The following is a 27,812-nucleotide window of genomic DNA, read 5'->3' as shown; positions in this document are numbered from 1 at the left end:
ATGGCACCCCTGACACCCCAGGGAGTGAAAAAAGTCTTCCAACTTCAGGTGAAGAGAACACGTGACTTTTCAAAGGGAGTGTGCTCAGATTGATCTAAGAGTGAGGTGTGTCCTCTGAGGGACCCCTGGACAGGATCTCCTGTCCCAGCACACCGGCTCTGAGGCCCGTCCGCCACGGGTGTGTGCCCGGGGGATGCCAGGCCAAAGTCTTCCCAGCCCTTGGAGCTTGGGGCTATTTTCCGGGCCTGATGCAGCAGAGCCTGTGCAGAGGGACAGAGGAGGTGGGCATGGAGGCACTGTGCGCCCCCCGCACTCCAAGGAGGGCCCATCACAGGGGTGTCACCTTCACCAGGAGCTCCAGGGCCCTGTGAGCCCTCTGGGATTGTATGCCAACGTGTGGAGGGAGTGTGTGTGTGTGATTGTGTGTGTGGTAGAGGGTGGGGTCTGTGTCTCTAGGGCAAAGAAGGGGGCAAATTTTGACAGTTTCTCAGAACCATTTCTGAGGCCGGAAGGCATGAGCAAGGTGGGCACCTGCGGAGTGCAGAGAATCCAGCCTGCAGGGCCCGGGCCTCTGAGCTGTCCCCAGAGGGGTGTCCGGGCTCTGCTGCAGACCTCAGGCAAGAAGACCCCAGGCCAGCTCTGTGCACAGGTCAGCCTCTGACCAGCAGCCTGAAACTGTTGGGGAAGCCCCCGGCCCGGGACCTGTGATTTCACCACCTTCCCTGGATCTTCCAGCCAGCTGTCCCATCAGGTGCCAACCTAGGGATCTAAAAGGGCTGCAGGGGTGGAGAGAGGAGTGACCAGGGGCTGAGACAAGGCTCTGGGCCTGACTCAGGCACCGTCTTCCATCAGTTCCCCTCCCCGCACCCCAGGGGAGCTCCAATGTTTGGTGGTTGCCCACTTCATGCCACACCTTTTCTTACCCCCTCCTTGAAAGGCACTGGATTCTCCTACATGTGTCGGTGTGATCTCTAAGAACCTTCTGGAAGGGCCAGGCGAACTCTCAAGTAAAATGAATCCTAACCTATAGAGGGGAATAAGAGGTACCCTGACCAGTGTCTATCGCCTAGCTTCACCAAGCAAGACACATTTCTCTGCTAAAGTATTGCATCTCCAAACCTCTTCTTGGCCAGTCATTTACACTTTAGTATGAATTTCATGATCAGATCGCCATCTCTGGAGCAGTTAGTTGGGAGTCATCTCAGAGGAATGTCAAATTTTGTTTGAGGGAAGGGGAAGCAAAGATCATAATAATTCAGGACTTGAGGCCTGCTGGAGGTGTAGAAACCTGGAACTGCAGCAGCTAGCATGAGAACACCCAGAGGAAGGAGCAGTGCTAGGAAGGTGAGGGAAACCTGTCCAGAAATGAAAGATGAATTCTGCCCAAGCTTACCCCCATTCTGGGTCACACTTCAGGATGCTGGGGAGCATATGCTGGGCCCCCAGTAGTGTTTTGCCCAGTGACGATGGCATCCTGATTCCTCAGTCTCATCCGCCACCCCTCATATATCATGCCCTGTAGAAACCAGAAGGTCGGGAGCACCTACGGAGACTGTTGAACTGGGAAGAGTTTGACGAGCTCAGAGACTCCCGCAGAAGCATCCTGCTGGACACCCTCTACGAAAGTATCATCTTCGCTGCGGACAAAGGCTTCCCCTGGGTAGAGGTGGCCCAGGTGGTCAAGTTCACAGAAGAGCTGCTCAAAGAAACCAAAGGTACGGGGCATCCAGGGCAGGAGTCAAAGAGGCTTGGGGAGGACACAGAACCCCAGGAGCTCTCCAAGGAGCCTGGAGCCCCTTCCTTTTTTTCCCTGGCATTTAGCCTCCTCGTATGCTCACAAAGAGGGTCCCTGTCCAGATTTTCTGGAAAGTGGAGCAAACAGAATGTCCTTGCTGAGTCTCATCCCTGATCTCCCTGGTGGAAACACTTGCACCACGCCAAGCTGTTCACAAAGCAACCAGGGGTATTTGATTTTCAGTCAGTCATTTACACTTTAGTATGAACTTCATCATTAGACCCATACCTCTGGGGCAGCTAGTAGAGAGCAGGCTCAGAGGGAAGTTAATTTTTGTTTTAGAAAAGAGAGAAGCAGGGACCATAATTTAGAATTTTTGTTTTGTTTCTGCTTAACATAAATGTGTCGCTATTCTGCTTAAAGCCCTTCATTGACTTTTCACGGTACTCCTGAGAGACTGCAAATTGTTCCCAGCATCAGTTTTTGCTCTGCTGCGTGTCTTGAGGGAATCCTCTACAGGCGTCAGCTTGCTGGCAGGGATGGGGGAACAACAGTCAGGTTATGGAGGGAGCGTCTCTCCCACCCCTACCCTGCGTTGGGCTTCAGGAGAAGAGGGTAAGCATCTCTCCCCGTGATCCATGGCATAAGGGGATGTGGCCACATCTGTCCACCCCTTAGGCTCTGAGTTGCCGATTCATCCATTTAGCAAATCCATGGCCACCATCGTAGTAATACTTGGCCAAGAATCATCAGTAGGTGCACCAGTGGGTGAATGCTTGATGGGAAATGGGATATTTACACACTTCCCAAGAACCTCACTGATTGCAAAGGGGAAAAGAATGCTTTTACAGTGAGGTAGCCTGGCAGACACCCCCTTAATCAAATGATCCATCCGTAAGAGGACACAGAATATGCTGCCGTTTGACGGGATGCAAAAGAATTAGCCAGCCTCCTTCTGTGATGGTTCTAGCAAAGACTCAGAACGTGATGTCATTAAAAAAAAAACCACTCCCAATTAGGGGCACTGCACAAAGTCGCTCTCTTGTAAGCTTCAAAGCATTAAGGTCTTGAGAAGCAAGGAAAGATAGAGGAACTGTTCCAAATTGAAAGACACTGAGGTGACGTGTCCACTAAACACGACAGGTGGTCCCAATTTGGGTCCTTTTGCTGTAAAGAATGTTATTGGGACAGCTGGAGAAACTTGGGTCAGGTCTTGGGATTGGACAGTAGTGACGTGTCGACGGTGCTCTCCGGATTCTGGTGGCTGTGGTTATGAATGTCCTTGTGTGAGGAAATGCACACAAAAGGATCCTGGAGGGTGGGGCATTGGGTGGGTCACTTATTCTTTAAGTAGTTTGGGAAATTCTTCTTTGTACTATTTTCTTCTAGTTTCACTGAGATATAATTGGCATACAATACGGTATAAGTTTAAGGTGTGCAACATGATTTGATATATGAATATATTGCGAAATAATTACCACAATAAGTTTAACGAGCATCACCTCACCTAGTTACAATTTTTTTTCTTGTGATGAGAACTTTTCAGACCTACTCGCTTGGCAACTTTCAAATATACAATACGGACTTGTTAATTACAATCACCATGCTGTACATCATATCCCCAGGACTTAATTATCTTATAACTGAAAGTTTGTACCTTTGGCCACCTTCGCCCATTTTGCCCACATCCCAACCCATGCTTCTGGCAACCACCTATCTCTTCTCTACTTCCATGAGTTCAGTTTTCTTTAGATTCCACATGTAAGTTAGATCATACAATAGTTGTCTTTCTCTGACTTTTCTCCCATACCATAATGCCCTCAAAGTTCATCATGTTGTCACAAATGGTAGGATTTCCTTCCTTTATGGCTGAATAATATTCGTGTGTGTGTGTGTGTGTGTGTGTGTACACACATATACATATATATACACACACACACATATATAGTATATATTCACATTTTCTTTATCCATTCGTCTGTCAATGGATCCATGGGTTGTTTCCATACCTTGGCTATTGTGAATAACGCTGCAATGAACGTGGGGGTCAGATATCTCTTCAAGAGTGATTTCATTTCCTTTGAATATATACCCAGGAGTGGGTTTGCTGTATCATGTGGTAGTTCTATTTTTAGTTATTTAAGGAACCTCCATACTGTTCTCCACAGTGGCTGTATCAATGTACATTCCCACCAACAGTGCACAAGGCTGCCCTTTTTTTCCACATCCTGTCCGGGGCTTGTTATCTCTTGTTTTTTTGAGGATAACCATTCTAATAGGTATGAAGTGAGATCTCACTGTGGTTTTGATTTGCATTCCCTTACGATTAGTGACGTCGAGCATCTTTTCATGTGCCTGCTGGCCATCTGTATGTCTTCTATGAGAAAAGGCGTATTCAGATACTTTCCCCATTTTTATTATTTTATTTTTAATATTTTATTATTCGGGTGTTTGCTGCTGAGTTGTATGAGTTCTTGACATATATTGGATACTGACCCCTTATGGAACATATGGTTCGCAAATATTTCTTCACATTCTGTAGGATGGCTTTTAATTTTGTTGATCATTTCTTTTGCTGTGCAGAAGCTTTAATTTGATGCAGTCCCACCTGTTGATTTTTGCTTTTGTTGCCTTTACTTCTGGTGTCATACCCCCCAAAAAAGCACTGTTAAGATCAACGTCAAGGAGATTTCCCTGTTTTCTTCTAGGAGTTTTATGGTTTCAGGCTGTACTGTTTTTTTAATAGACTTTATTTTTTAGAGCAGTTTTAAGTGCACAGCAAAATAGAGCAGAAGGTATAGAGATCACCCACAGAAACCCTGTCTCCACACACTCACAGACTCCCCCGTTGTCAATATCCCCCTCCACAGAGTGGGTACATCTGTTACAGTCCATGAACCTACACTGATACATGATTATCACTCGAAGTCCATAGTCTACATTAAGGTTCCTGCTTGCTGTTATGCATTCTAAGGGTTTTGACAAATGTATCATGGTGTGTATCCACCATTAAAATATGAAGAACGGGGCTTCCCTGGTGGCGCAGTGGTTGAGAGTCCGCCTGCCAATGCAGGGGACACGGGTTCGTGCCCCGGTCCGGGAAGATCCCCCATGCCACGGAGCGGCTGGGCCCGTGAGCCATGGCCGCTGAGCCTGCGCGTCCGGAGCCTGTGCTCTGCAGTGGGAGAGGCCACAACAGTGAGAGGCTCGCAAAAAAAAAAAAAAAAAAAAAAAAAAAAAAAAAATATATATATATATATATATATATATATATACACACACACAGAATGGTTTCACTACCCTAGAAATTCTCTGTGCTCCACCTCTTCATCCTTCCCTCCCCCTCAATGAGCAGAAGGTAGATCTTTCTACTGTCTCTGTAGTATTGCCTTTCCAGGATGTCATAGAGTTGGAATCATACAGTCTGTAGCCTTTTCAGACTGACTTCTTTCACAAGTAATATGCATTTTAGTTTCCTACATGTCTTTACAAGGCTTGAGAGCTGCTTTCTTTTAAGGGCTGAATAATATTCCAATGTCTAGATATAAGGGCTGAATAATATTCCATTGTCTAAATATATCACAGTTTATGTATCCATTCATCTACTGAAGGATACCTTGGTTACTTCCAACTTTTGTCACTTATGAATAAAGCTGCAAGAAATATCTGTAAGTTTTTGCGTGGACATAAGTTCTCAACTCCTTAGGTAGATACCAAGGAGGGTAGCTGCTGGATCATATGGTAAGAGCATGTTTAGTTTTGTAAGAAAGCACCAAACTGCCTTCCAAAGTGGCTGCATCATTTTGCATCCCCACCAGCCATGGATGAGAGTTCCCGTTGCCCCACATCCTTGCCAACATTTGGTGTTGTCAGGGTTCTAGGTTGTGGCCATTCCAATAGGCATGTTGTGGTCTGTCATTGTTTTAATTTACATTTCCCTGGTGACATATGATGTGAAGCATCTTTTCATAAGCTTATTTGCCATCTGTATATCTTCTTCTGTGACATGTCTGTTAAGATTTTTACCCTTTTTTTCAGTCAGGTTTTTTTTCTCATTGTCGAATTTTAAGTGTTCTGTGTATCTTTCGCCTAAGAGTCCTTGGTTAGATGTGTCTTCTGCAAGTATTTTCTCCCAGTCTGTGGCTTGTCTTCTCATTCTCTTGACACTGTCTTTTGCAGAACGGAACTTCTTGATTTTCATGAAGTCCAGATTATCAATTCTTCTTTCATGTATCATGCTTTGGGTGTTGTATATGAAAAGTCATTGCCAAACCCAAGGTCATCTAGATTTCCTCCGGTTGTCTTCTAGAAGTTTAATAGTTTTGTATCTTACATTTAGATTTGTGACCCGTTTTGAGTTAATGATTATGAAGGATGTAAGGTCTGTGTCGATTCTTCTGTTGTTGTTTGTTTACATGTGGATGTCCACTTGCTCCAGCACCATTTGTTGAAGATTGTCTTTACGCCACTGTACTGCTTTCACTCCTTTGTCAAAGATCAGTCACCTATATTTGCATGGGTCTACTTCTGGGCTCTATTCTGCTCCGTTGGTCTATTTGTCTATCGTTTTGCCAATATCACCCTGCCTTATGTACTTCTGGGGAAACTTTTCTTTATTTTGAACAATTGTTTTAGTATGAAAGTTTTGTAATCTGTAATTTGAGGTCCTCCACTGGCCTTCTGACCAAGATCGTAAACAGCTGCGAAGCAAACAGGACTCACAATGCCTTGTCCCAGATGCACCCAGAGCTCACCCACCTGTCCTATGAGCAGCACCCGAACGTCCAGTCTCACCATTTTTCACCACGTCTTCATCCACCACCACCTCTTAACCAGTCCACGGCTTTCACATCTTGTATGTCTGCACTCATTCACCAAACTGCACCGTGATTTTTTTCAGACACACATAAAATCCCATCACTCCTCTGCTTCAAGCCACTCAGTGTTCCTACCACACATATTACGTGCACTTGCATCAGCCTTTTTCTTTATTTTTTGAGCTGCCCGGGTGCCCTTCCATGTCTCTCCTCCAGGCCAGCATTCCAACTCAGAGGTCCCAGCCTGTAGGCTTAAGCAAGACATGGCAATGCTCATGGGCTGGTTTCAGAGAAATTTCCCAGAAATCCCTGGGAAATTCATCCCACCCGAGACACCCCCTGCCCCCTCGGGGCGTTCTTGGCATCCCTCTGGGTCCCGCTCCCCACTGCTCACAGCAACGCCTGGCTACCAGAGTTCAGCCCTGTTGTTTGAGCTCCGCAGTGGCTCATGGCCAGAACAAACACTGACTGCAGGAGAAGAATGTCAGCCCCAAGCAGGTGGGAACTCGGACTCTTTCAAGGTTCCATTAGAGCCTTCCACAGGCTGAGCCCTTGAAAAACAGTTGATGATGATGCAAACCCAACTTCGAACTGAGGAGATTAGATTGCACTGGCGCTTTCAGTATTTCTGCCTATCACATACCCTACCAGTACAGTCTATCTGTGTCTGGTAGACCTAAAGCTTAGAGTTGCTAGGAGACTCGATGATTAGAAAATGTAATTCCCTTTACTGCAGGGACACCCCTCAACCAGCCAGCGAGGTTTTCCCAGCCTTTGCTGGCACTCCAAGCGATGCAGAGCTCCCTCCTTCTGAGGCAATTCATTCCTTTATACAACCACTCTCATCATTAGGAATTCCTCCTTTAGTTACACCCGTCTTCCGCACCTTCTACTCACACGTCCAAAGTCTGTCCTCTAGAAGCAGTGGGCTGGCCCTGCAGATACTGAATGGGCTTCATACAGTCTGACCATTATATCTTCACATGTCGACTGGACATCTCCAAGTGCCTTTTACCATTTTTTTTTTAAAGAGAAAAAAGGTTTATTCACAGAGAAACACACTCCATAGACAGAGTGTGGGCCATCTTGGAAGGTGAGAAAAGGCCCAAAGCACATCAGCTTTTGACTGAAGACACTGGGCAACCTCCCTTGCTCAGAATCTTCCACTGGACTATTTCCTGTCTTTATCATTCTTAACACTGCATCATTTCCATAGATCCCTTCACCCCACCTCCCCACCCCGTCCCCCCTCTCTTTCTGCCCTTCCCTGGGCATCCTTGTGTTTGTCAATATCATTCTTTTTTTTTTTTTTTAATTTTATTTATTTATTTATTTTTGGCTGTGTTGGGTCTTCGTTGCTGCGTGCGGACTTTCTCTTGTTGCGGCGAGCGGGGGCTACTCTTCCTTTCGGTGCACGGGCTTCTCATTGCAGTGGCTTCTCTTGTTGCGGAGCACGGGCTCTAGGCACATGGGCTTCAGTAGATGCAGCACGCGGGCTCAGTAGTTGTGGCTCACGGGCTCTAGAGCACAGGCTCAGTAGTTGTGGCACACGAGCTTAGTTGCTCCACGGCATGGGGGATCTTCCCAGGCCAGGGATCGAACCCGTGTCCCCTGCATTGGCAGGCGGATTCTCAACCACTGCACCACCGGGGAAGCCTGTCAATATCATTCTTAAAATATGGCACCTAGATCCAACACAACACCACCTGCGATTTGATCAATGAAGTGACCAGGGATTTTATCATCAGCCTTGTCCTGGCCATTCATATAGCCTATGGGTATATTTTCTTTATCAGCATCAACGTCACAAGCATATTGGACAGGCACTGCATCATCCCTAGCCATTTTCCCAATCCTGTCCTTGCACATGGCAATGATGAATGCACATGCAAGGCTTTACAATCATCCCCACTGATTCCGTCTTGTCAGTGTTGGCCCATTGTTGGCTTGTGAGATCTTAGTTCCCCAACCAGGGATCGAATCCGGGACCTTGGCAGTGAGAGCACAGAAGCTTAACCAGCGGACCACCAGGGAATTCCCCTTCTGACATCTTTTAACTCTTGATCCTGGGACATCCAGCTTACAAGATTTTCCTCTTACTCTTAAATCAGCTCCGAATGTGTGAAACATGGCTGGTACACACATCAAGTAGGAGGAAGCCTTTGGGTGGGCTCCCAGTGCCTGAAATTGGACTCGGCGAAGATAGCGTCCATCTGGAGGCTCCAAACCTGGAGAGAAGACTCAAATCCTAGTTCAGTCCCTTGTAGGACATGAGGTCCTGGGCAGCCACACCACCTCTGAGCCTCTAATTACACATCGAGAGAAGGAGAAAAACAAGAGCGCCCACTTCATAGGACTGAGTTCATGACGATGAAACCCACAGCACAGCGCCTGGTGCTTCATCAGCGCTCAGTGAGGACCGGCCCTTAGTTTCAGGAGGGACCACAAAGACCCGGAGATGCGACGGGGGGGATGTGATTCCAGGATGGCCTGATCGATCAGGTGTGGCTGTGCTTTGTGCAGATCCCGCTTCACATCAGCCTCCAAACGTCCAGGAGTCACCTCAGCCCCTTCTCAAGAGCAGCAGAGATGGTCCCAGGCCCTTTCTCCTCAGATGCGTCGCAGGGAGCAGGGCGGGACAACGGGCAGGGAGCAGGGCGCCTGGAGGTAAAGCAAACTGCAGACTCGTGCCCGAAGTGGGGCTGCAAGAAAAGACGCAGATAAGACGGTCCCGGCTCCACCCCCGGCTAACGGACCCGCTGTGAGTGCCGACTCCAGCTGACACTGGGCTTGGAGGGTGCAGAGTGTGGGTGCAGCAGGGGAGAGCCACCCGAGAACCCGGCCTCCTGGGCTAGGCCCACGCACCTCAGGCCCCGCCACGCTGTCATCAGGATGACGCCTGCTGCTGTAGAAAGCGGCCACGCTGGCCCGACATTGCCCCGTAGAGCCACGCCCACACTGCCTCCCAGAAACCCACCACTGGAACGCTCACAAGAGCGTGAACAAGCGTATCAGTCCTCAGAGGCAGGGGTGGAATTTCAGCGGGCACCTCCTCTCTCCCCCAGACGCTCCCCCTTACTGTGCATCAGCTCCAGGCCCAGGCTGGGCCGGGCTAAAGGCCGCATAGCCGAGCAATCAGGCACCAAACTGTGCAGTCAGTAGACCTGGATTCAAGTCTGCCTCCAACACATTACTGTGCAACCTAGAGAGCAGTACTTTACCTCTCTGTGCCTTCCGTTCCTTTCCTCTAATATAGGGCCATGATAATTCCAACTCATAGGGCGGTTGGAAAAACTAAAGAGGCAGGGCCTGCAGAGTATAATAGAGTGGGAGGCATGTAGGAAATGCTCGGCAAAGGTTAGCTCCCACCAGGCGTGGAGGTGAGGCAGGCCGCACAACAGAGGCTGGCGGTCCCGGACCAGAGGTTGCTGCACCCCCCCGCCCCGCCCCACACCCAGGGTCTTGCTGTCTGGGCCATTTCTTGTCTCTCCCTCCCCCTGTAGGCAGGACTGCAGATGGGTTTAAGTCATCGGCCCGCCGAATGGAGGTCCAGACTGGCCCCTAATGCAGCTGCCCCACCCTCGGGCGCACTGGTGAGGAGGGCCCAGTACCCACCAGCATGAGGAGATGGTCTCTTCATTGCCCCTGTTAGGGGACCCCAGCCGTCAGGGGCAGGAAGGTCAGATCCCAAATGAGCTCTAGTCCTTCGCATCTCGTGTCCCGCCTGCCCCTTCCCCCAGGCACATCCCACCCATCACAGGTCGTGGGCCGTGGGATGCACACAGCCGGGCGGGGGGGTGGTGGTCACACTGGCCGGCCAGCTCACCTTCCAGCTTCTGTTTCGGCTAAAGTCCACAGTGGGCTGTTCCTCTTCTTGGAAGCTAGCTTCTCCAGGGATGAATTTTTTTTTTTTTTTTTTTTTTTTTGGTGGGGGCTAATCTAGGGCTAGTGATGGTTGAGTTCTGTTTGCATACTAGGTAACAAAGTTGGCAGACAGCCCTTAAGGAGGGTCATGTTTGCACAACAATGATTCAGAGCTCTGCCAGGACGGCCGCCAGCTCCGCTTATCTCCCGGCCCAATCGAGTCTCAGAACCGGGAGGGAAAGCGTGGCCCATTATTCAAAAGCATAAGCTGATTCCGTGCTGGCAAATGGCTCACCAGGACGTCCTGGTCTCAGCCCTTTAGTCGGCACCTCCTCTGCCAGCCTCCGGGAAGCCCCGGGCAGATCCCATCCTGCTGCGTCCTTGGGGCCCAGGGTGAAGTCACCAGTCTGGACACAGAGGGACAGAAGGCTGCCAGCCCCATCCCGGTGGGAGGAAATCACAGGAAGCAGCAGATCTTGCATACCCTGCCTCGGGTCCCGGAGAGGAAAGGAGAGAGATGCTGGGCCATTTGGGGACCTCGGGGAGCTGCAGAGGTTCAGGGTGCCTGGGGAAGCCCCACGATTCTTATCTCCGACGGGCACATTGCAGCAGGGGAAGCGGGTGGAGAGCAGCCTCCCCCTGCCTCAGGCTTCACTCAAGGCTGCAGGCACCCGAGCCAGCGCAGATGCTCGCCCGGGGCCTGTGACCACCTGCCCACCGTCACTTCAGCCACTTTGCAGCTTCTGCTTCGTGTCGTCATCGACATCTGGCAGCCACTGGCTTCTCTCTGGTGTTCCCCCTGGACGTCTGGGCTAGGAAGAACCCCTTTCCTGCTGGCCTGGCCCCCAAATCCTGAGTCTGGGAGGAAGTGGGCCTCAATGACCGGCTGGTGGAGGCACGAGGCGGCCAGGCGGGTGTCCGGTGAAGTGCGTCACGGCGCTGGCATCTGCAGTCCTACCCACGGCCACTCCTGATTCTCCCGGAAATGTCATCCAGGCAGCTGTAGGATGGAAGGCAGCCACTCCAGCCGACCCCGACAGCCCGGGGCTGAAGGGAGGCAATGACTCCCCCAAGCTCCCTGCACAACCTCTCCCTGCCAGCGCACTCACGGCCATGCCCGGGGCCACGCCACCAGCCCCCAAGCATCTGCCCACGTTGGCGAGCCTCCAGCCATTCAGGAGCGGCCCCGCAGAGAGCAGGGGCCCTTCTGTCTTCCTGAAAGGCTGCCTGTCCAGCAGCTTTCTCCTGGGCAGCCCTAACCCCACGCCTCTCAGACCAAACCTGGAGGAGAGGACTTTGGAGGCAACTTTGCTGATGGAGAGTGGAAGTTTCCACAGAAGCCGCTGACTGAGATCTTAGAGCATCTCTTGGGGCAAAGGTTCAGCTCTCATTCCAGAGATCCCTCCCTGAGCGTACTCATTTGCTCGGGCTGCCGTAATCAAGTTCTGCAGACTGAGCGCTTTCAACTATAGCAATGTGTTTTCTCATCGTTCTGGAGGTTGGAAGTCCAAGATCAAGGCGTGAGCAAGGCTGCTTTCTTCCAAGGCCTCTCTCCTCGGCCTGTGGCCTCATTCTGTATCTCACATGGCCCTTCTGTGTATCTTGTCCTAATCTCTTCTTATAAACGCATCAGTCTATTGGATTAGGGCCACCCACATGACCTCATTTAACCTTAATGCCCTCTGTAAAGACGCTATCTCCAAGTTCAGTCACATGCTGAGGGGCTGGGGCTTAGGATTTCAACATATGCATTGGGCGGAGGCGAGGGGGAGTGGGGGCACTGTGTTAACACAGCCCCTGACACCGAGTGGGGTCACAGCCCACCAGGAGAGGATGAGCCCGTCAGTCGGCCAGAAATCAAAACCATGCCGTGGAACCTTCCCCAACGTTCCCCGAGGGGCTATCCCTGCTGCGTAGGGGGGCACAGAGATCCTGGCATTTCCGCATGTAGCCTCTGTAAGCCTCACTGTGACCTTGCATCATGGGCATTATTTTAAAGATGAAGGAACTGAGGCCCAGAGAGTTTAACCAGCTTGCCCCAGGTCAAAGTGGAGTCAGGATTTGAACCCAGGTCTGTCTGACAGCAGAGCACACCCCCTACCCCGCCCTCCCGCCTCCACCCCTGGCCATGGGACCTTCCATCTTGACCTGAGGGATCTGTACACAGGGCACGTAAGAAGCTGAGGAGCCCACAGCCCTGCGGTGAGTGGAATGAGGCTGCTGGCCTGCCGGGGGAGCTGAGCACCTGGAAAGCCAGGTGGCACACCTGGGGACTGGGTTCCTGACTTGGTCACCTGGAGCTACTCCCAGCACGAGCCTGGGATCCTGGCCCCAGCAGGACGGCTCCGATGCGGCGGGTGGCGTAGGCCCAGCCCAGAGTGGGAGCTGTGCCCGTCGGCTAATGTGGTCTTGCATGGATGTGCCCGAGTGTGGGTAGGTGGTACTGGTGCCCTGGGGACCAGAGCTCTGGCCCTTTGGAATGACTCCCTGTTCTCCCTCTAACTTCCCACGTTCTTCCTCGGTCGGCTGGACATGTTGGCCGGTCTCTGAGTTCCCCAGCAGCAGAGGGGACAAGGGACGGGTAAGAAGTTGCCAACTTTTAGTCTCAGTACAGTGCCCTGTCCCTGAGACGGTGGGATTAGGTGGTCGTTTTCATCTCGGGGATGATGACGATGAGGAGGCGGATGAAATCCAAAGTCAGATGCCCCTCACCAAACTTGAGGTGGCTGCAGAGGACACACACGATGCCCTAGATGTGGCTACAGGGGACTGTCAGCTCAGTGGAAATCACCATGACTTCTTAGAGTCAAGAGGACCCGAGAGGTCACCTGATCCAAGGCCCCTCCCACCACACACACACACACACACACACACACACACACATTATTCAGGATTTCTCTCCCCAGCTAAATGCCTCCTCACTTCTCCGCTGATAAAGCTCTTGCTTCTAGAAATTTCTTCCTGCTTCTGAACTGATATCTGTCTCTTTGAGCCTTCCACCTGTTGGCTCCCGTTCTGACCTCTGAACCCTCCCAAATCAGCTTAATCCTGCTCCACTCACTCAGCCATTGTCCAGCAAGCATCGCCCGAGCACCGCGCCAGGACGTGGAGAAGAGCGGACATCCACTCAGCAGTCCTGACGTACAAGCCCTCCACGTGGATCATCTCATTTAATGTTCACACCAAGCTCTGTTGGGTGGGTACTACTATCCCCATTTCGTGATGATGCAACTGAGGTTCAGAGAGGTTAGGTAACTTGCAAATCTTCACACAGTAAAAAACAAAACCAGCATTAACCCTGAGATCATCTGGCCCCAGAGTTTTGGCAGTCCTTCTTGCCAAAGTTCTTTAGTATTAGCCAACTTCTTGAGGAATGGGGGTGAGGGGTGCATTTGCTAAGCAGACAAGGCAGGGGACCACTATGGACAAAGAGAAGAACTTGGGCAAAAGCCCATGACAGTCTTTAAAATACCCGACCCTGTGTTTGCCCTTTGAGTCCCAGGAAAGTGAGCAGGGAGAAACTCTCTAAAAGGACAACAAAGTCTTTCTAAATCTTAATGTGTAAGTAGATTTTTCCTTTAATGTGACTATTGGTTTATGTTTAAAACAAACACAAAAAACCTAGTGAACGGGAGAACAGCAGGGTACTTGCTCAAAAAATTAAACATACACTTATCCTATGATCCAGCAATTCCACTTCTGGGTATATACCCCAAAAAAGTGAAAGTGGGGACTGGAACAGATATTTGTACACCCTTGTTCACGGCAGCATTACTCACAGTAGCCAAACAGTAGAAGAAACCCATCAACAGATGAACGGATAACCAAAATATGGTCTGTACATACAATGGAATATTATTCAACTTTCAAAAGGAAGGAAATTTTGACACATGCTACAACATGGATGAACCTTGAGGACATTCTGCTAAAGGAAAGAAACCAGTCACAAGAAGATAAATACTCATGATTCCATTTCTATGAGGTACCTAGGGTGATCAGATTTGTAGAGACAAAGTAGAACTTAGAGTTGCCAGGGGCTGGGAGGAGAAGGTAAATGGGGACTTAGTGTTTAACGGGGAGAGAGTGTCAGGTTTGCAAGATGAAAAAAGGCCTGGAGGTGGATGGTGGTGATGACTACACAACAGTGCAAATGGACTTAATGCCACCGAACTGTGCACTTAAAAATGGTTAAAATGGTAAATTTTATGTCGTGTATAGTTTACCACAATAAAATTAAAATTAAAATGCCCTAGTGGAAGTACTGTACTTCTGTATATGTCATATCTTCTGTTCACTCCTCAAAATTACTTCAGGAGCTGAGGTGTACTCGCCTTGGAGCTGGGGAATCTGGGTTGGAGCCCTGATTTTGCATAGGTCCACTAAGCGTCAGTTTCCTCATCTGTTAAATGACAGCAGTCACCTCTATTATGAGTTGATTACGACCAATTAAATGAATTGATGGATAATTAAATGCTTTAAAACTCTAAAGTAGCATGCCAGGGTAGGCTGGTTGTATTATTATTTACTGAGAGCTGAACACTGGGCAACAGCTACACGTCCAGAGTTTTTTTGGAAAGATCCTCTGGAATTGGGAAATCTGGTCCATTCGAGCAGGTTCCTGCCACTGAGGAGCTCACAGTAGCAGGGAGAGAGAGAAGAGAATGCTCCAGTGTTGTTGGGGAGAGCTATGAACTACTGGGTTATTCAGTAAATGGTCTCGCCAGAAGAGTTGCCCCTTCCTCTACCCTCTGAACCCCCTAACTGGGGACAGCCAACTCCCAGCCATCCTTTGACCTCAGCAGCCGGCGTGGCCAGGAGAAAAAGCACGTCAGCATCCATGACCCACCCCCAGCAAGGTAGAGAGAGCTTCCAGGTGAGGACCCAGGAGGGAGAGGATTGAATGCTCCTCTAGGAATGCATTGCCCGAGGAGCATGCGGGATCCTCTGGAAAGCCAGATTTATCCCAGAATAGCTCACAGTCCCCGGGGAGCTGGAGGCCACGCCTAGGATCTTCACGATGACGATGCTGACAACCACGTGATGTACTGAGTGCCCCCGTGTACCTGGCGCTTCGGAAACCTCCATCACATATGCCCACATCTAACCCTACGAAGTAGACTTTTTTGTTGTTTTTGTTTTCGGTACGCGGGCCTCTCACTGCTGTGGCCTCTCCCGTTGTGGAGCACAGGCTCCAGACACGCAGGCTCAGAGGCCATGGCTCACGGGCCCAGTTGCTCCGTGGCATGTGGGATCCTCCCTGACCGGGGCACGAACCCACGTCCCCTGCATCGGCAGGCGGATTCTCAACCGCTGCGCCACCGGGGAAGCCCGAGGTAGACGTTTTTATTGCCTCCATTTTACAGATGAGAACACTGATGTCCAGAGAGGCAAAATAACTCGCACAAGTGGTTAAGAAGCAGAAGCAGGCTGTGAGCCCACAGCTGTCTGAACCCCCAGTCTGTGCTTCTTAAAACCACACCAGGCTCTAAGGAACGGCCCCAGCATCAAGGCCATCTTCAGGCCAGGGGTGCCCTGGGCTCACTGGGGGCCTCCTCGTGACTGTGAATGGTGCCTGAAAACAGAGCACGTGGCTGGCAAGGTGCAGTACGACCAGATCCTTGGTACGGTGGTCAGAGTGTTGACTGGTCAGCGGCCCTCAACATCCAGGCGAGACCCTCCACCAGCAAAAAGATTACAACTCGCTGAAGGTTCAGTTATGGTTAGCATTTTTTAGAAATAAAATATCTGTTCATTAAGGTATGCACATTGTTTTTTAGACATAGGGCTATTGCACACGTAAGAGGCTACACTATAGTGTAAATATAACTTGCATACGCACTGGGAAACTCGCTTTATTGCAATATTCGCTTCATTGCAGCGGTCTGCAACTGAACCCGAAATATCTCCAAGGTCTGCCTGTATTTGCCTCAACGAAATCTAAGAAACATCGCATAGGCTCAACCCTTTTTGGCCGTTTGCTGAGCCTATTAGCATATTTTGCTGAGCTCATTAGCATATTCAGGACATCTGTTTAATTTCCCTGGATCCAGCATGCGTTCAAGGCCATGCATTTTTATGTAACACCTGTTGCAAAACAACCTTTGGAAAACCGGCCCTTCCGGTGTCCATCTCCAGGGTCTACAAAGCAAGCCCAAGCCTCTTAGGTCTGGTTGCTGAGAGGGGCCTTGCCCGGTCAGGCTGGGGTTGGAATTCTGGCTCTGCCACTCGCCAGCTGTGCGCCCTGCAGCAAATCCCTTGACCTCTTGGAGCCTCAGTTTCTCTCACAGGTAAAGTGGGGATGGTGGCTACATCTGCTCACCTTGCTGGGAGGCGTTGGGCGGAGCCTGAGATGACGCAGGGCGTGCGGGCCACAGAGGGAGCCCCCCGAACAAGAGTCCTCTCCCCGCCAAAGAAAACACATCCCTTCTGAGCTGGCAACGGCGCCGCGGGGCGGATGAGTTTGGCAGAACCTTTTCAAGAGCAGAAAGGGGGCGGGGAGCAGCATTCCGGACCCCGGATGGGGGTGAAGTGGAGGGTGAAGTGGCGGGCTTTCCTTTCCCACCATCCCAGGCTGCCCTGATAGGTGCTCGGGTATTGGGAAGGGTAAGCCGGGCCAGGCTGCAGCCTGACTGGGTTCCTCCCCTCACAACCAAGGCAGGGGCAAACAAACTGGTTTGTCATGGGGCACCAGTGGCAGCTGGATCCTCCCCTTCACCCACCCGAAGGAACAGCCCCTCTTCTCCTTTCCCAAGCCCCCAGGATGCACCCCTGTGCTCACCCTCGCCCAGCCCCAGACCCAGCCCGTGAGGGATGGGCGGGAGGGAGCCCAGAGCGCCCCATCCAGGCCCAGTGCCTTTTTGCCCTGATTCTGGAGCAACTGGGCTATTCCACCCACGCTCTGGCCCCGCGCTCCCCTCCGCCCCTCCCCTGTACTCGGTGCGGGTACTGGCCTCCAGGCCCTTGCGGACCGTCTTCAGGAAGTTCCTAGCAGCCAATGCAAATGAAGGCCACACCCTGTAATTGAAGAGCAACTTGCAAGGACAGATCTGTCCTCCCGAAGCCAGAGGCTTCTCCCTGAGACTTAATCCTTGGCTCTCTGAGTCATCAGGGGCTTCTCAACCCATGACAAATGGAGGGTGGTCTGGGGGCCAAGTGTCAGCTTGGGACACTGAGCCAGCTTGGGACAATTTTTGCTGGAAACCAGAACTGGTCCAAAGAATGTCTTGGGGCTGAAAGTTAGAATCCAGCCCAGGGGTCCTTCCCTGTTGACCCGGGACAAGGCCCACACTTGTGTTCTATGGCTGAGGCCATGGCCAAGCCCATAGGAGGGCATCTGCCAGGATGACAGGCAGCTGGGATACCTGTGGGTGTTAGCGCGACGGGGTTCGCGCACTTGATTCAAACCTGGGCTCCATGCGTGGCTGCCAGGGCCGAGTGGAGAAGACCAGGGCTGGCCTAGCCGAACGAGGCAGCCGGGGCTGCCCATATCTGGAGGGTGCAGGTGACCCCAGCCCCACGTGCTGCCTGGCCAGGTGGGAGGAGGAGTAGGGTGCCTTCCTGCAAATCCAGTTCCTCTGAGCCCAGAGAAGTTTCCATGATTCACCTCACCAAGTTCACACAAAGATGCCTCCATACAGGCCTCAAGTCCAGCTTTGATTATCAGAGACCGATGACCCCACACTGCTGCCTGCCCTCTGGGACACCTTCACTGGCCGTCCCCGCCGTCCTCCACATACTGTCCTACGGAAATACCTGCCTGACATCTCGCTTCTCAGCTTAATGCCTCTGAGTGGTCCGCAGCTCTGAGCCAAGATTCTTCACTTTTCCTTTAGGAATTTGATGATTCTCTCCAACGTGCACTCTCCCCAGAAAAAATGTGCATGCAAAATTCGAGATGCAATTCCGGGGTCCCGGTCAGTCCTGAAGCCCTTCCTCGGATGTCCTTGCGTTTCATGAATTCCGGTTCAAGAGCCCAGCTTCTGTGACGAAGCCCAGCTCTCTCATGTGACCTACACAGCTTGTTACCCTCTGCAGACTGAAGACCTCAGGCCGTCTGTCCCCCAGCCCAGTCCCCCAGACTTCAGCCTTGCCTCCCAGAAACTCTGAACCAGGTGTGGATCCCTGCACCTGCCCCTCTGCTTCTACGAGTTCCACATTTTTAGATTCCATATACAAGCAGAATCACACAGTATTTATCTTTCTGTATCTTGCTTATTTCAATCAGCTTAATCTCCTTCAGGTCCATCCATGTTGTTGCCAATGACAGGATTTCCTTCTTTTTTAAGGCTGAATAGTATTCCATTGTGTGTGTGTGTGTGTGTGTGTGTGTGTGTGTATCACAACTTCTTTAACCATGCATTCGTCTACAGACATGGCAGACACTTAGGCTGTTTCCGTATCTTGGCTCTTGTAAATAATGCCATGAACATGGGGGTGCAGATATCTCTTCAAGACCCTGATTTCATTTCTTTGGGTACATACTTAGAAGTGGGATTGCTGGATCCTTCTGAGAAGCCATTTTAGATGTTTTTCCCTAACTGCCCACTGCTATCGAATTTTAATATCCTAGGTATTCTGTACGTCTGATTATATACTATATGTATATCTGCTTTATACACATAAAGTTTACCTTTTGTATTCGATGCAAGGTTAAAGATGACTAAATAACATTTGAAAGTTAGATTAAAAACTGAAAAGCTGTCAACGTTGAACTTAACTATACTTTCTGAGTAAATTTTAATGTGACTTATTTATGTGCGTAAATTGTCAAATTATGTAGACAAAGAAGAATGTATACAAATATATAATGATGAGAGCAATGCAAGCAAGTCTTAAAATGTCATTCAAAACTGTTATTTTTCTGGCAAAACAATGGACAAAATTAATTTCTTAAAAACTATTTTCAGTAAATTTAACTTTCAACTTTTGCTTAATACAGGAAGGTAACCAGTTGATAAGGCTGTGGTGTGGGGTGGAGTGGTCTGGGAGGCCCCTGTGAGAAACAGTGGGACCCACCGGATGCTCTCTAGCCTGCCAACCTTCCAACCCCCAGCCTTTCATTTCCTCAAATGGGCCACGCTTTATCCAACCACAGGGCCTTTGCACAGGCTGTTTCCCCTCCCTGCTTTCATTCTTTTCCACCTCTCTTTGCCCAGTAACTCCTCTGACACTCCTCATCTCAGCTCCTTCACCACTTCCTCAGGGAACTGCTCCCCGATTTCCCTGAGAAAGTCACTTCTTTCTACTGTGCACCTGCCCAGCCCTACGTAGCCCTGAGCAGGGTTATACTATCTGTGTGTTTCCCCCCAGCCTTTCACCACCTTCCTGGACCATAAATGGGTTCTTGACACATGGAAAGAAGGCCCCTAACGAATATTTGTTGAAGGGATAAATGAACAGCTCCTTCACCACACTTCACATGTCAGAATGTGTTCATTTACTCACTGGATACCTATCGGCCCCTACTGAGCACAGAGCTCTGAGTTGGGGGCTGAGAACAAAGAGGGGATGTCATCTGTTCAACAGTCTCCTCTTCCACAGACTGGAAGGTCTCTGAGGACAGGGGTCACAACAGAGGTAAATGTCCCACGCTTATCATATACTCTTGGTGTCCCCCGCCCCCACTCCCCAAGGGTCCCCAGGAAGAGCCTGGGAGTCGGGCAGGCCTCTATCCCCCTCCACATCTGGCCATCAGTCCTGCCACTCAAATCTGCCCCTTCTGCCCACGCCTGCTGACCTGGCACTCCAGTCCGGACTGGGCCGCAGTCTGCCCACAGGCCACCATGTAACCAGAGTCTCCCTGGGCAAGCCCTGCACTGCCTGGAGTACAAAGCCCTGGCTTCTGAACGCAGCACTCAAGGCCCTCCCGTGTGCTTTCCACCCACCTCTCCACTCAACGCTTGCCGTTTTCTGCCTCTACCTTCAGGTGCCACCAACAACAAACTCGGTCTTGTTCCCCACCCATGCCACGTGGCTGCTTGTCCCTCTGATCTCGCTTACGCTGTACCCAGGCCATGCCTCCCCCACCACCTTTGCCGGCTCAGTCCTGCTCAGCTTCTGAGAGGTCACTCACGCATCATCTTCTCCAGGAGAACCCCATCTTAGCTGAGCATTCCTCATCACCCGATTCTGTTCCTCTTTACACGTGTATTAACGTTTGCTCGTGTATCTCTCCTGTGAGGACTTTGAGGGCAAGAGTTGCATCTGATAAGACACATGATAATATTGCTAGAACCTAGCATAGTGCCCAGTAGTTAATAGGCCCCCAGTAACAGTTTGACAAATTAATTGTTGATGGATGGAGAGATGATGAATAGATGATGAGCGACTGGATGGGTGGATGGATGGAAAGATGGATGAATGGAGAGATGGATGGGTAGATGGATAATGGATGGATGGGTGGATAGATGAATGGGTGGATGCTGGATGGATGGATGGTTGGTGGATGGATGGATGGATGGATAGAGAGATGGTTGGGTGAAGAAATGGATGAATGGATGATGAGTGACTGGATGGGTGGATGGATGGAAAGATGGATGGGTAGATGGATAATGGATGGATGGGTGGATAGATGAATGGGTGGATGCTGGATGGATGGATGGTTGGTGGATGGATGGATGGATGGATAGAGAGATGGTTGGGTGGAGAAACGGATGAATGGATGATGAGTGACTGGATGGGTGGATGGATGGAAAGATGGATGGGTAGATGGATAATGGATGGATGGGTGGATAGATGAATGGGTGGATGCTGGATGGATGGATGGTTGGTGGATGGATGGATGGATGGATAGAGAGATGGTTGGGTGAAGAAATGGATGAATGGATGATGAGTGACTGGATGGGTGGATGGATGGAAAGATGGATGGGTAGATGGATAATGGATGGATGGGTGGATAGATGAATGGGTGGATGCTGGATGGATGGATGGTTGGTGGATGGATGGATGGATGGATAGAGAGATGGTTGGGTGGAGAAACGGATGAATGGATGATGAGTGACTGGATGGGTGGATGGATGGAAAGATGGATGGGTAGATGGATAATGGATGGATGGGTGGATAGATGAATGGGTGGATGCTGGATGGATGGATGGTTGGTGGATGGATGGATGGATGGATAGAGAGATGGTTGGGTGGAGAAATGGATGATGAGTGACTGGATGGGTGGATGGAGAGATGGATGGATGAATGAAAAGACCAATGGAGAGATGAAAAGATAGAATGAAAGAAGTGGCCAGGAGAGACTTTTCTCACAGCACAGAAACAAATGCCTCTTTTCCTACAGCATTCATTGATTACTACCCTGTAGTGGGTTCTGTGCGAGGCACTTGGACATGTCATCCCATTTGGTCCCCCTAACAATCCTATGAAGTAAACATGACTGTCCCCCATTTTACACGCGAGGGAATGGAGGCGCAAGAGTCACAGCTGGGAAGGGACGGAGCTGCGTCAGCCGTCCAGGCCCAGGGCCCTCCCCTCCAGCCCCCTGAGACAGAGCGCTGTCTCAGGCCTCGGAGTCTGCTGATTTGCCTTGAAAGGAAGGGAAAGCACAGCCCGCTAACCGTTAATTCTGCACAGTGGTGGGGCCTCCCTCCCTCCATCCCCCAGGGGACTGAAGCCTAAATCCCAGTGACACTCCCCAGCACTCGCTAAGGAGGCTCAAGGTGGAGCAGTGCTCCATGTACTAATATTTCTCCAAGACCCTGATACCTCTACCTTCTCAGGACTCAGGGGGGAGTTAAGGTAAATAGGTCCACGCAGAGCCGAGAGTGGGGGGCCAAAGTGAACACAGAATCGGCGGCGGGTGAGGAGGGTTTGAGAAACAAACGGTGCGGGCCAGGCTGAGACAGCCCCTCCTGAAGGCGCATGGGGCACCCTGGCTGGGGCGGGGAGACTCCACCCAGGGGGAGCGAGGACGGGTATCTACGGGCAGGCTGGCCTCCACCCCAGCAGGAAAGCCAGGCTCCCCGCCTGCAACGCCTGGTCTCTGTCTTCAGTAGACGGAGTTGTGGAATCCCCCAAAGCCTGTGCCCAAGCTCCTGATCTGAAGAGCTGACCCTGAGTCAGGGGGCGGGTGAGACTTGGCCGAGTTCACAGTGCGCCTCGGGGACGGCATCCGTGTGAGGACTCAGGTCTCCTCGCACTGGGGCCAGGGTCATTCTCTGTCCCTTGTTCTGCCCTCTCCCTGCCCGGGGTCCGTTCACAGGACACGCACCTCGTTTAGCCGCGACCCTTTAATGAACCATCCCTGTCTTAAGATGCAATCATACGCTGGAGAGAGTCCTGCCCCAGCCCCAACCACACCCCTACCCCGGGCTTCTGACAGGCTTGTGAACAAGAGGCGTGAAAGGGAGGACATGGGAGAAGGTGGTTTACCCTCCAAGGAGCGTTGCCCGGTGCTACCCTCAGAGATGATTGATCTCTGCGTGGTCTACGCAACACTTGCCGAACTCTGTGACCCAAGTCGCCAATATAATGTCTCTCCAATCATCTCATGCTCCACTCGATTCAGAATCCTTTTTTATACCCTCATCTCCTTCCCAAAGGGTTTGAAGTGGAAACAACATAAAGCATAGCTGAAATAAGTCTTTAAAACAAGAGTTATGTGTCAAAATATAGGTAAGGCGTGAGATAACCATATCGGAACAAATGGGATAAATGTAAGCTACCGCATAAAATTGCCTCTGAGCATCCCAGAGGCCAAGGTAAAAGGGGAAATATGATGCACTCCATGGCTTTCAAGACCTAATAACTGGTGACATAGAATAGCTGGTAGGACGTGGACTCTGGGGTCCAAGTCTATCAATCAGCCACCAATGCAGCTTCAGCCCCATTCACACTCGATGCCCGGCCCCTCTGTGCCCACAGGCTGCTCCACCAATGAGGCTGTGACGATCCTGGGGAACAAGCTCAGAGATTACCGGGGGCAGTTGAACACCACCCACCTGCTGGCCCAGTGCGACTACTTCCACAACACGTTCATCCGCCACTACAAACTCTACCAGTACGTCCTGGGCCAGGACCAGGACGTCAAGCTGACCGTCACTCACCTGGAGGTGTATGTACCGCCTCAGCCCCTCCCGCTGGCTGCGGGCAAGGACCAGGCCGTCTGGAAGCACGAACAGCGGGTGGTGGAGCTCAGCGCGGCCGAGGTGCAGAAGAGGGCCTACATGCTGCAGCTGAAGGAGGCCCTGCAACTAGAGCAGCAGCACCTGTTGCAGGAGCTGCTCCCGGAGCTGCCCAGGTGGCAGCACCAGGTCCTGAAGAGAGAGGTGAGGTGGGGTCCTTGCGGCGGGAGGAGGCTCGCCTGCCCCCCACCAACGTCCTTTCCCACAAAGAGGACGTCCGGGCTGGACCCCGAGGCCCGCAAGAGGTCCACACACCAGGAGGGGGCAGAAGGGGACAGGCTTTGCGTGCACGTTTCATGAAACATCCCTGAGATGTATAATCCGTGGCCCCATTTTAGTGATGAGACAACTGAGGCTCGGAGACTTTAGTCGCCTGGCCCAAGGTCCCCAAGCTAGCCTGTGGTAGAGTTTACATTTGGACTGAGGTCTGGCTGGCCCCAAAGTCCTAGTCCTTTTTTTTGGCAGATTCTGCCAAAAGAGCCCCCAGGCTGCGAACCACCATAGATTTCCTCAGTGCCCTTCGTCTGCTGCAGAGCCAGCATCCATGGAGGATGCCCGGGTGGGGCGGGGAGTGGGGGAAAGAAGGAAGGGCCGTAGGGGACAGACAGCTCAGGGCAGTGATGTGATGGGGTGGGGGAGGGGCAGAGCCAGCGGCCCAGGGGTGTGTGTGGAGCTGGGAAACTGGCTGCCCTCTTGGCAGGTCTTAAGGCCTCCTGGGGCTCCAGGAGCCAGAGTCCCTGATGCCCAGCTCTTCAATAAATGGCTACTAGCTTGGTCCCAGGGCAGCCAACTCCTTGAGGGCCTGGCCGAGTCTAAATTCATTTTTTAACTATATGTAGGCACTGATAGCATCACTGTGGCTTGTTTTTGAACACAGGGACAAGTATGCGCGTGTGTGTATGTATGTGTGCGTGTGTCAGGGAGGTTTGAGCTGGGTGGGAATGGGGAGTCTCAGCGACTCTGTGTTCCAAAAGCGTCCTGGTTCTGAATTGTCAGCCAAAGAGTGGGTGGCTTTGGGACGCATTCCTTTAAATATGCATAAAACATTGGGGAAATCTCTAAACAACAATTAATACAATGGAACGAATGATACTCTTCTAAGTTTAAGTCTTCCCGGTAAATAGCGCATCGGCTGCCCTTCATGCATTGAGCGGGGACCCAACAGAACACAAGCAGCGGCTTGTCTCCACCTCCTTCAAGGGACCTTCCAAGATACGTGGGCAAGGCCACGGGTGGAAGGGGCCGACTCCCCTCCTGCTGCCCCCAGCTCCCCTGCAGGCCTCCATTACCAGGCCTGCTGGTCCCTGCCAGGTGGAGCTTGTAGGCTAGAGTCCCCTCCGCTCTGTGGCCCTGAGCTGGGGACACTCAACACCGCAGGATAAACATAGTGCGTCTTCTCGGAGCCCAATCCTCCCCGACGCCCTAGGGGAAGAACGCTATTTTTCTAGGGCAAATGTGAGATTTTGCATGGGATTCTAAGTTAAAATATGAGATCTCAAAACAATGACTTGTAGGTAACCAGATCCTCAAGGTATGTCCCCTGACACTCCCAGGACAAGCATGACCTCTCCGCTACTGATTGGTTGCTTGGGCAGGGAACTTGGAGAAACACAGTTACACGGTCCCTGTCGCCAGGATTTTATGATGCCGTGATCCTGATTGCGATGACAGGGTCTCCTGTTGAAGCTGGCGCGTGGTGGCTGAGTTTTCATTCTTCCCCAGTCTGGCTAGGTGGGGGACACACCCACTCTCTGAGCGATTTCCCCTGACCCCTCCGATGAAGCCTGCAACTGGAGCTTTGAGAAGTGAGAATGAGTTGAGGGCAGAAGAGGAAGGAAGGGGGCTGGCATCTAAATGGAGCTTAACCAGGGACTTCCCTGGTGGTCCAGTAGTTACGACTCTGAGCTTCCACCGCACGGGGTGCCGTTTGGATCCCCAGTCAGGAACCTAAGATCCCACATACCATGCTGCGGGGCCCAGAGAAAATAAAATCTGGAACTTAACCAGAAAGTAGGGGATATGGGGCTGGCCTCCGAGCCCAGAGCAGTGTGAACAATAAATGACACACTCAAATGGGGTGATTGCCACAGTACGCCTGAAGGAAGGAGAGAGGAAGCAAAAAGAGAGCTGTAGGAGAGGGCCACAGGGAGGGAAGTGCAGCTGCAGGTAGAGGACCATGGCCATGTCCAACACCAGCTGGCCGGCAGGAAGGTGAGAGACTTCCTCGTCTCCCCACCCTCAGATCTCCTGCCAGGGTCTCCCATTGGCTGAACTCAACCAGCAGCCACAGGTCAAGGGAGCTGGTTGATGCAGACCTTAAAAGTCAGCCTCCCAGGGCACAGAGTGGGGTGGAGACAGATGGAGAGTAGGTCTGGGGGGGGATGGAAGATGCCAGCACACCGAGATAGGAGGCGGCTGTGTTGAGAAGTTGCAACTGCGGTGGGACTGTGTCTGCAGACGGCCTGAGCCTTCCCCAGGCCCTGCTCACCAGCCACATTCCGTTTCTTTCAGGAGCTAGAAAATCTCATCAACGAGGCCATTCACATCCAGATTGAATGCCTGAAGGAGCTGCTGCAGTGTGAGATACAAACAACCTTTGATATTTTGGACCTGAAACTGCAGAAGAAGACTCTAAACCTCAACGCTCCCACCCCTTCCCCGCTCCCCGTCACGGGCCAGTCAGGCCAAGATAAAGCTCTTAATTTGTACAAAGCAAACAAAGGGAGGAAAGCAAAAGCAAAGAAGATGTAGAAGGCCCCGGTGACCACGGTCTGAAGACTGATTGAGGAAGAGCCACTGATGATAGAAAAGGATTATGTGGTGTGCTCAGCGCCCCAAAGATCAGAGGTTTCTAGCAATTCAAAGAAATAAAGCAACGCTTATCATATTTTCTCTATCTTCTTGCTGGAAACCATCTTACACCCTGTGAAAGTCCAACCCAAATGGATTTTCCTTGCGTAGGGGAGAGGGCTGTCCTGTAAGCCCAGGCAAACATCATTGACTAAGCCTGAGCTCAGACATGGACGACAGAACAGCCCCCAGAGGGTTTCAGCAGGTAAGAGGGAGGGCAACACCGGATGCCAGGGAGGACCTGCAGCCAGCACAGTGGGTGGAAACAGGTGCTGGGACTCCTTCCTCCCTGAGGTTTGTACAAGGCGATCTGTCGCGTGCAGCCTGCCCTGCCTGCCGGGTCTCCTGCTGGGGGCCGCAGAGCCCACGCCTCTGCGATACTCTTCCTTCTGTGTGAATCCACGTCGTTTAGCCGGAAGCAGAGGAACAGGTGTCATCCTAGATGTCAGAGACCTGGCGTTGAACCCAGCTCTGCCGCTGGCCGGCTGCGTGACCTTGCTCGTGTCCCTTCATCTCTGAGCCCAGGTCTCTCTCCTGTCAAGTGGGAGGCCTGCTGGCTAGTGTGGAAGGCCCCTCTCCCACGTTAACATTCTAAGGGAGAGACGAAGCACGGCCGGCTCTTCTCGGTTTTCAAGGGGTTCAAGGTTCGAGGGGGCTGAGTACCTCCTCAAAGCTGTAGAGTGAGGCAGTGAAAGCATCAGGACTGGAGCTCAGGCCGTGGGATGCTTATCTGTGCTTCTTCCCCTGCAGCCCTGGCCTCGTGCAAAGAGCTTCACAAACCCTGTGGTTGTTGGCTTGGTAATGCAGCTATATAGCTGACAGGTGACTGTGGCCCCTGAGATCAGGGCAGAAAGGATGGGACCACTCGCTGCCTCTCGCCGGGCCAGAGACCCACTCTGTCTCCTCGGCCGTCTGCTGCGTGGTCCTTGCTCACGCCGGGCCAGGCCACTGTGCAGGACTCCCGTCCCTCACACCCAGCTCTCCAGGGCCACCGCTGCTCCCTGGGTCTTGCCCCTAAGGTGTGCCTGGGTTTACACGTTTGCAGGCAGAGTTGGTCTGCTTTTGGAGGCCAGGCTGGATTTCGGTCGAGGGAGCCCTGGAGCGGGCATGTCAGCAGCCCTGGAGCCTCCGAAAGAAGTCCGGGAGACAGGGGACCCCCGGCTAGGAAGGGGACCCCTCTGGGAGAGCTAATCCCGACTCTTCTGCCCACCTTACCTTGCTGCTGCAGAGAGAGTGCTCCGTACCTGAGAAGTGTGCTAGGCTTCCCCATACCTCTTTGGACAGAGGAAGGAGGATCCAGGTTTTCCTTAAATGTTTTCATTCATTCGTTCATTCATGGATTCATCCTTCACTCCACAAGCATTTTTCAACATCCATGTCTACCGTGTGGCTGAAACCACTACGGTCCAGGCCTGACCA

At 51.7% G+C, this 27,812-nt stretch overlaps 1 protein-coding gene across 1 annotated transcript; it reads left to right on the top strand.

Moving 5' to 3' along the window:
* On the top strand, positions 1-26,294 carry LOC307189575 (uncharacterized protein C8orf74 homolog; the record flags this gene model as incomplete). The annotated part of the gene is made up of 4 exons (XM_079927759.1): positions 1-48; positions 1,523-1,715; positions 23,284-23,687; positions 26,055-26,294. 4 exons carry the CDS (start codon positions 1-3, stop codon positions 26,292-26,294), a joined length of 885 nt encoding a protein of 294 aa, XP_079783885.1.
* Positions 26,295-27,812: the final 1,518 nt, after the last annotated feature.

This window comes from Stenella coeruleoalba (assembly GCF_951394435.1).
Source record: "Stenella coeruleoalba genome assembly, chromosome: 7".
Classification (NCBI taxonomy): domain Eukaryota; kingdom Metazoa; phylum Chordata; class Mammalia; order Artiodactyla; family Delphinidae; genus Stenella; species Stenella coeruleoalba.
The sequence above is the reverse complement of the archived record's forward strand: the minus strand, read 5'-3'. Positions and strand labels throughout refer to the sequence as shown.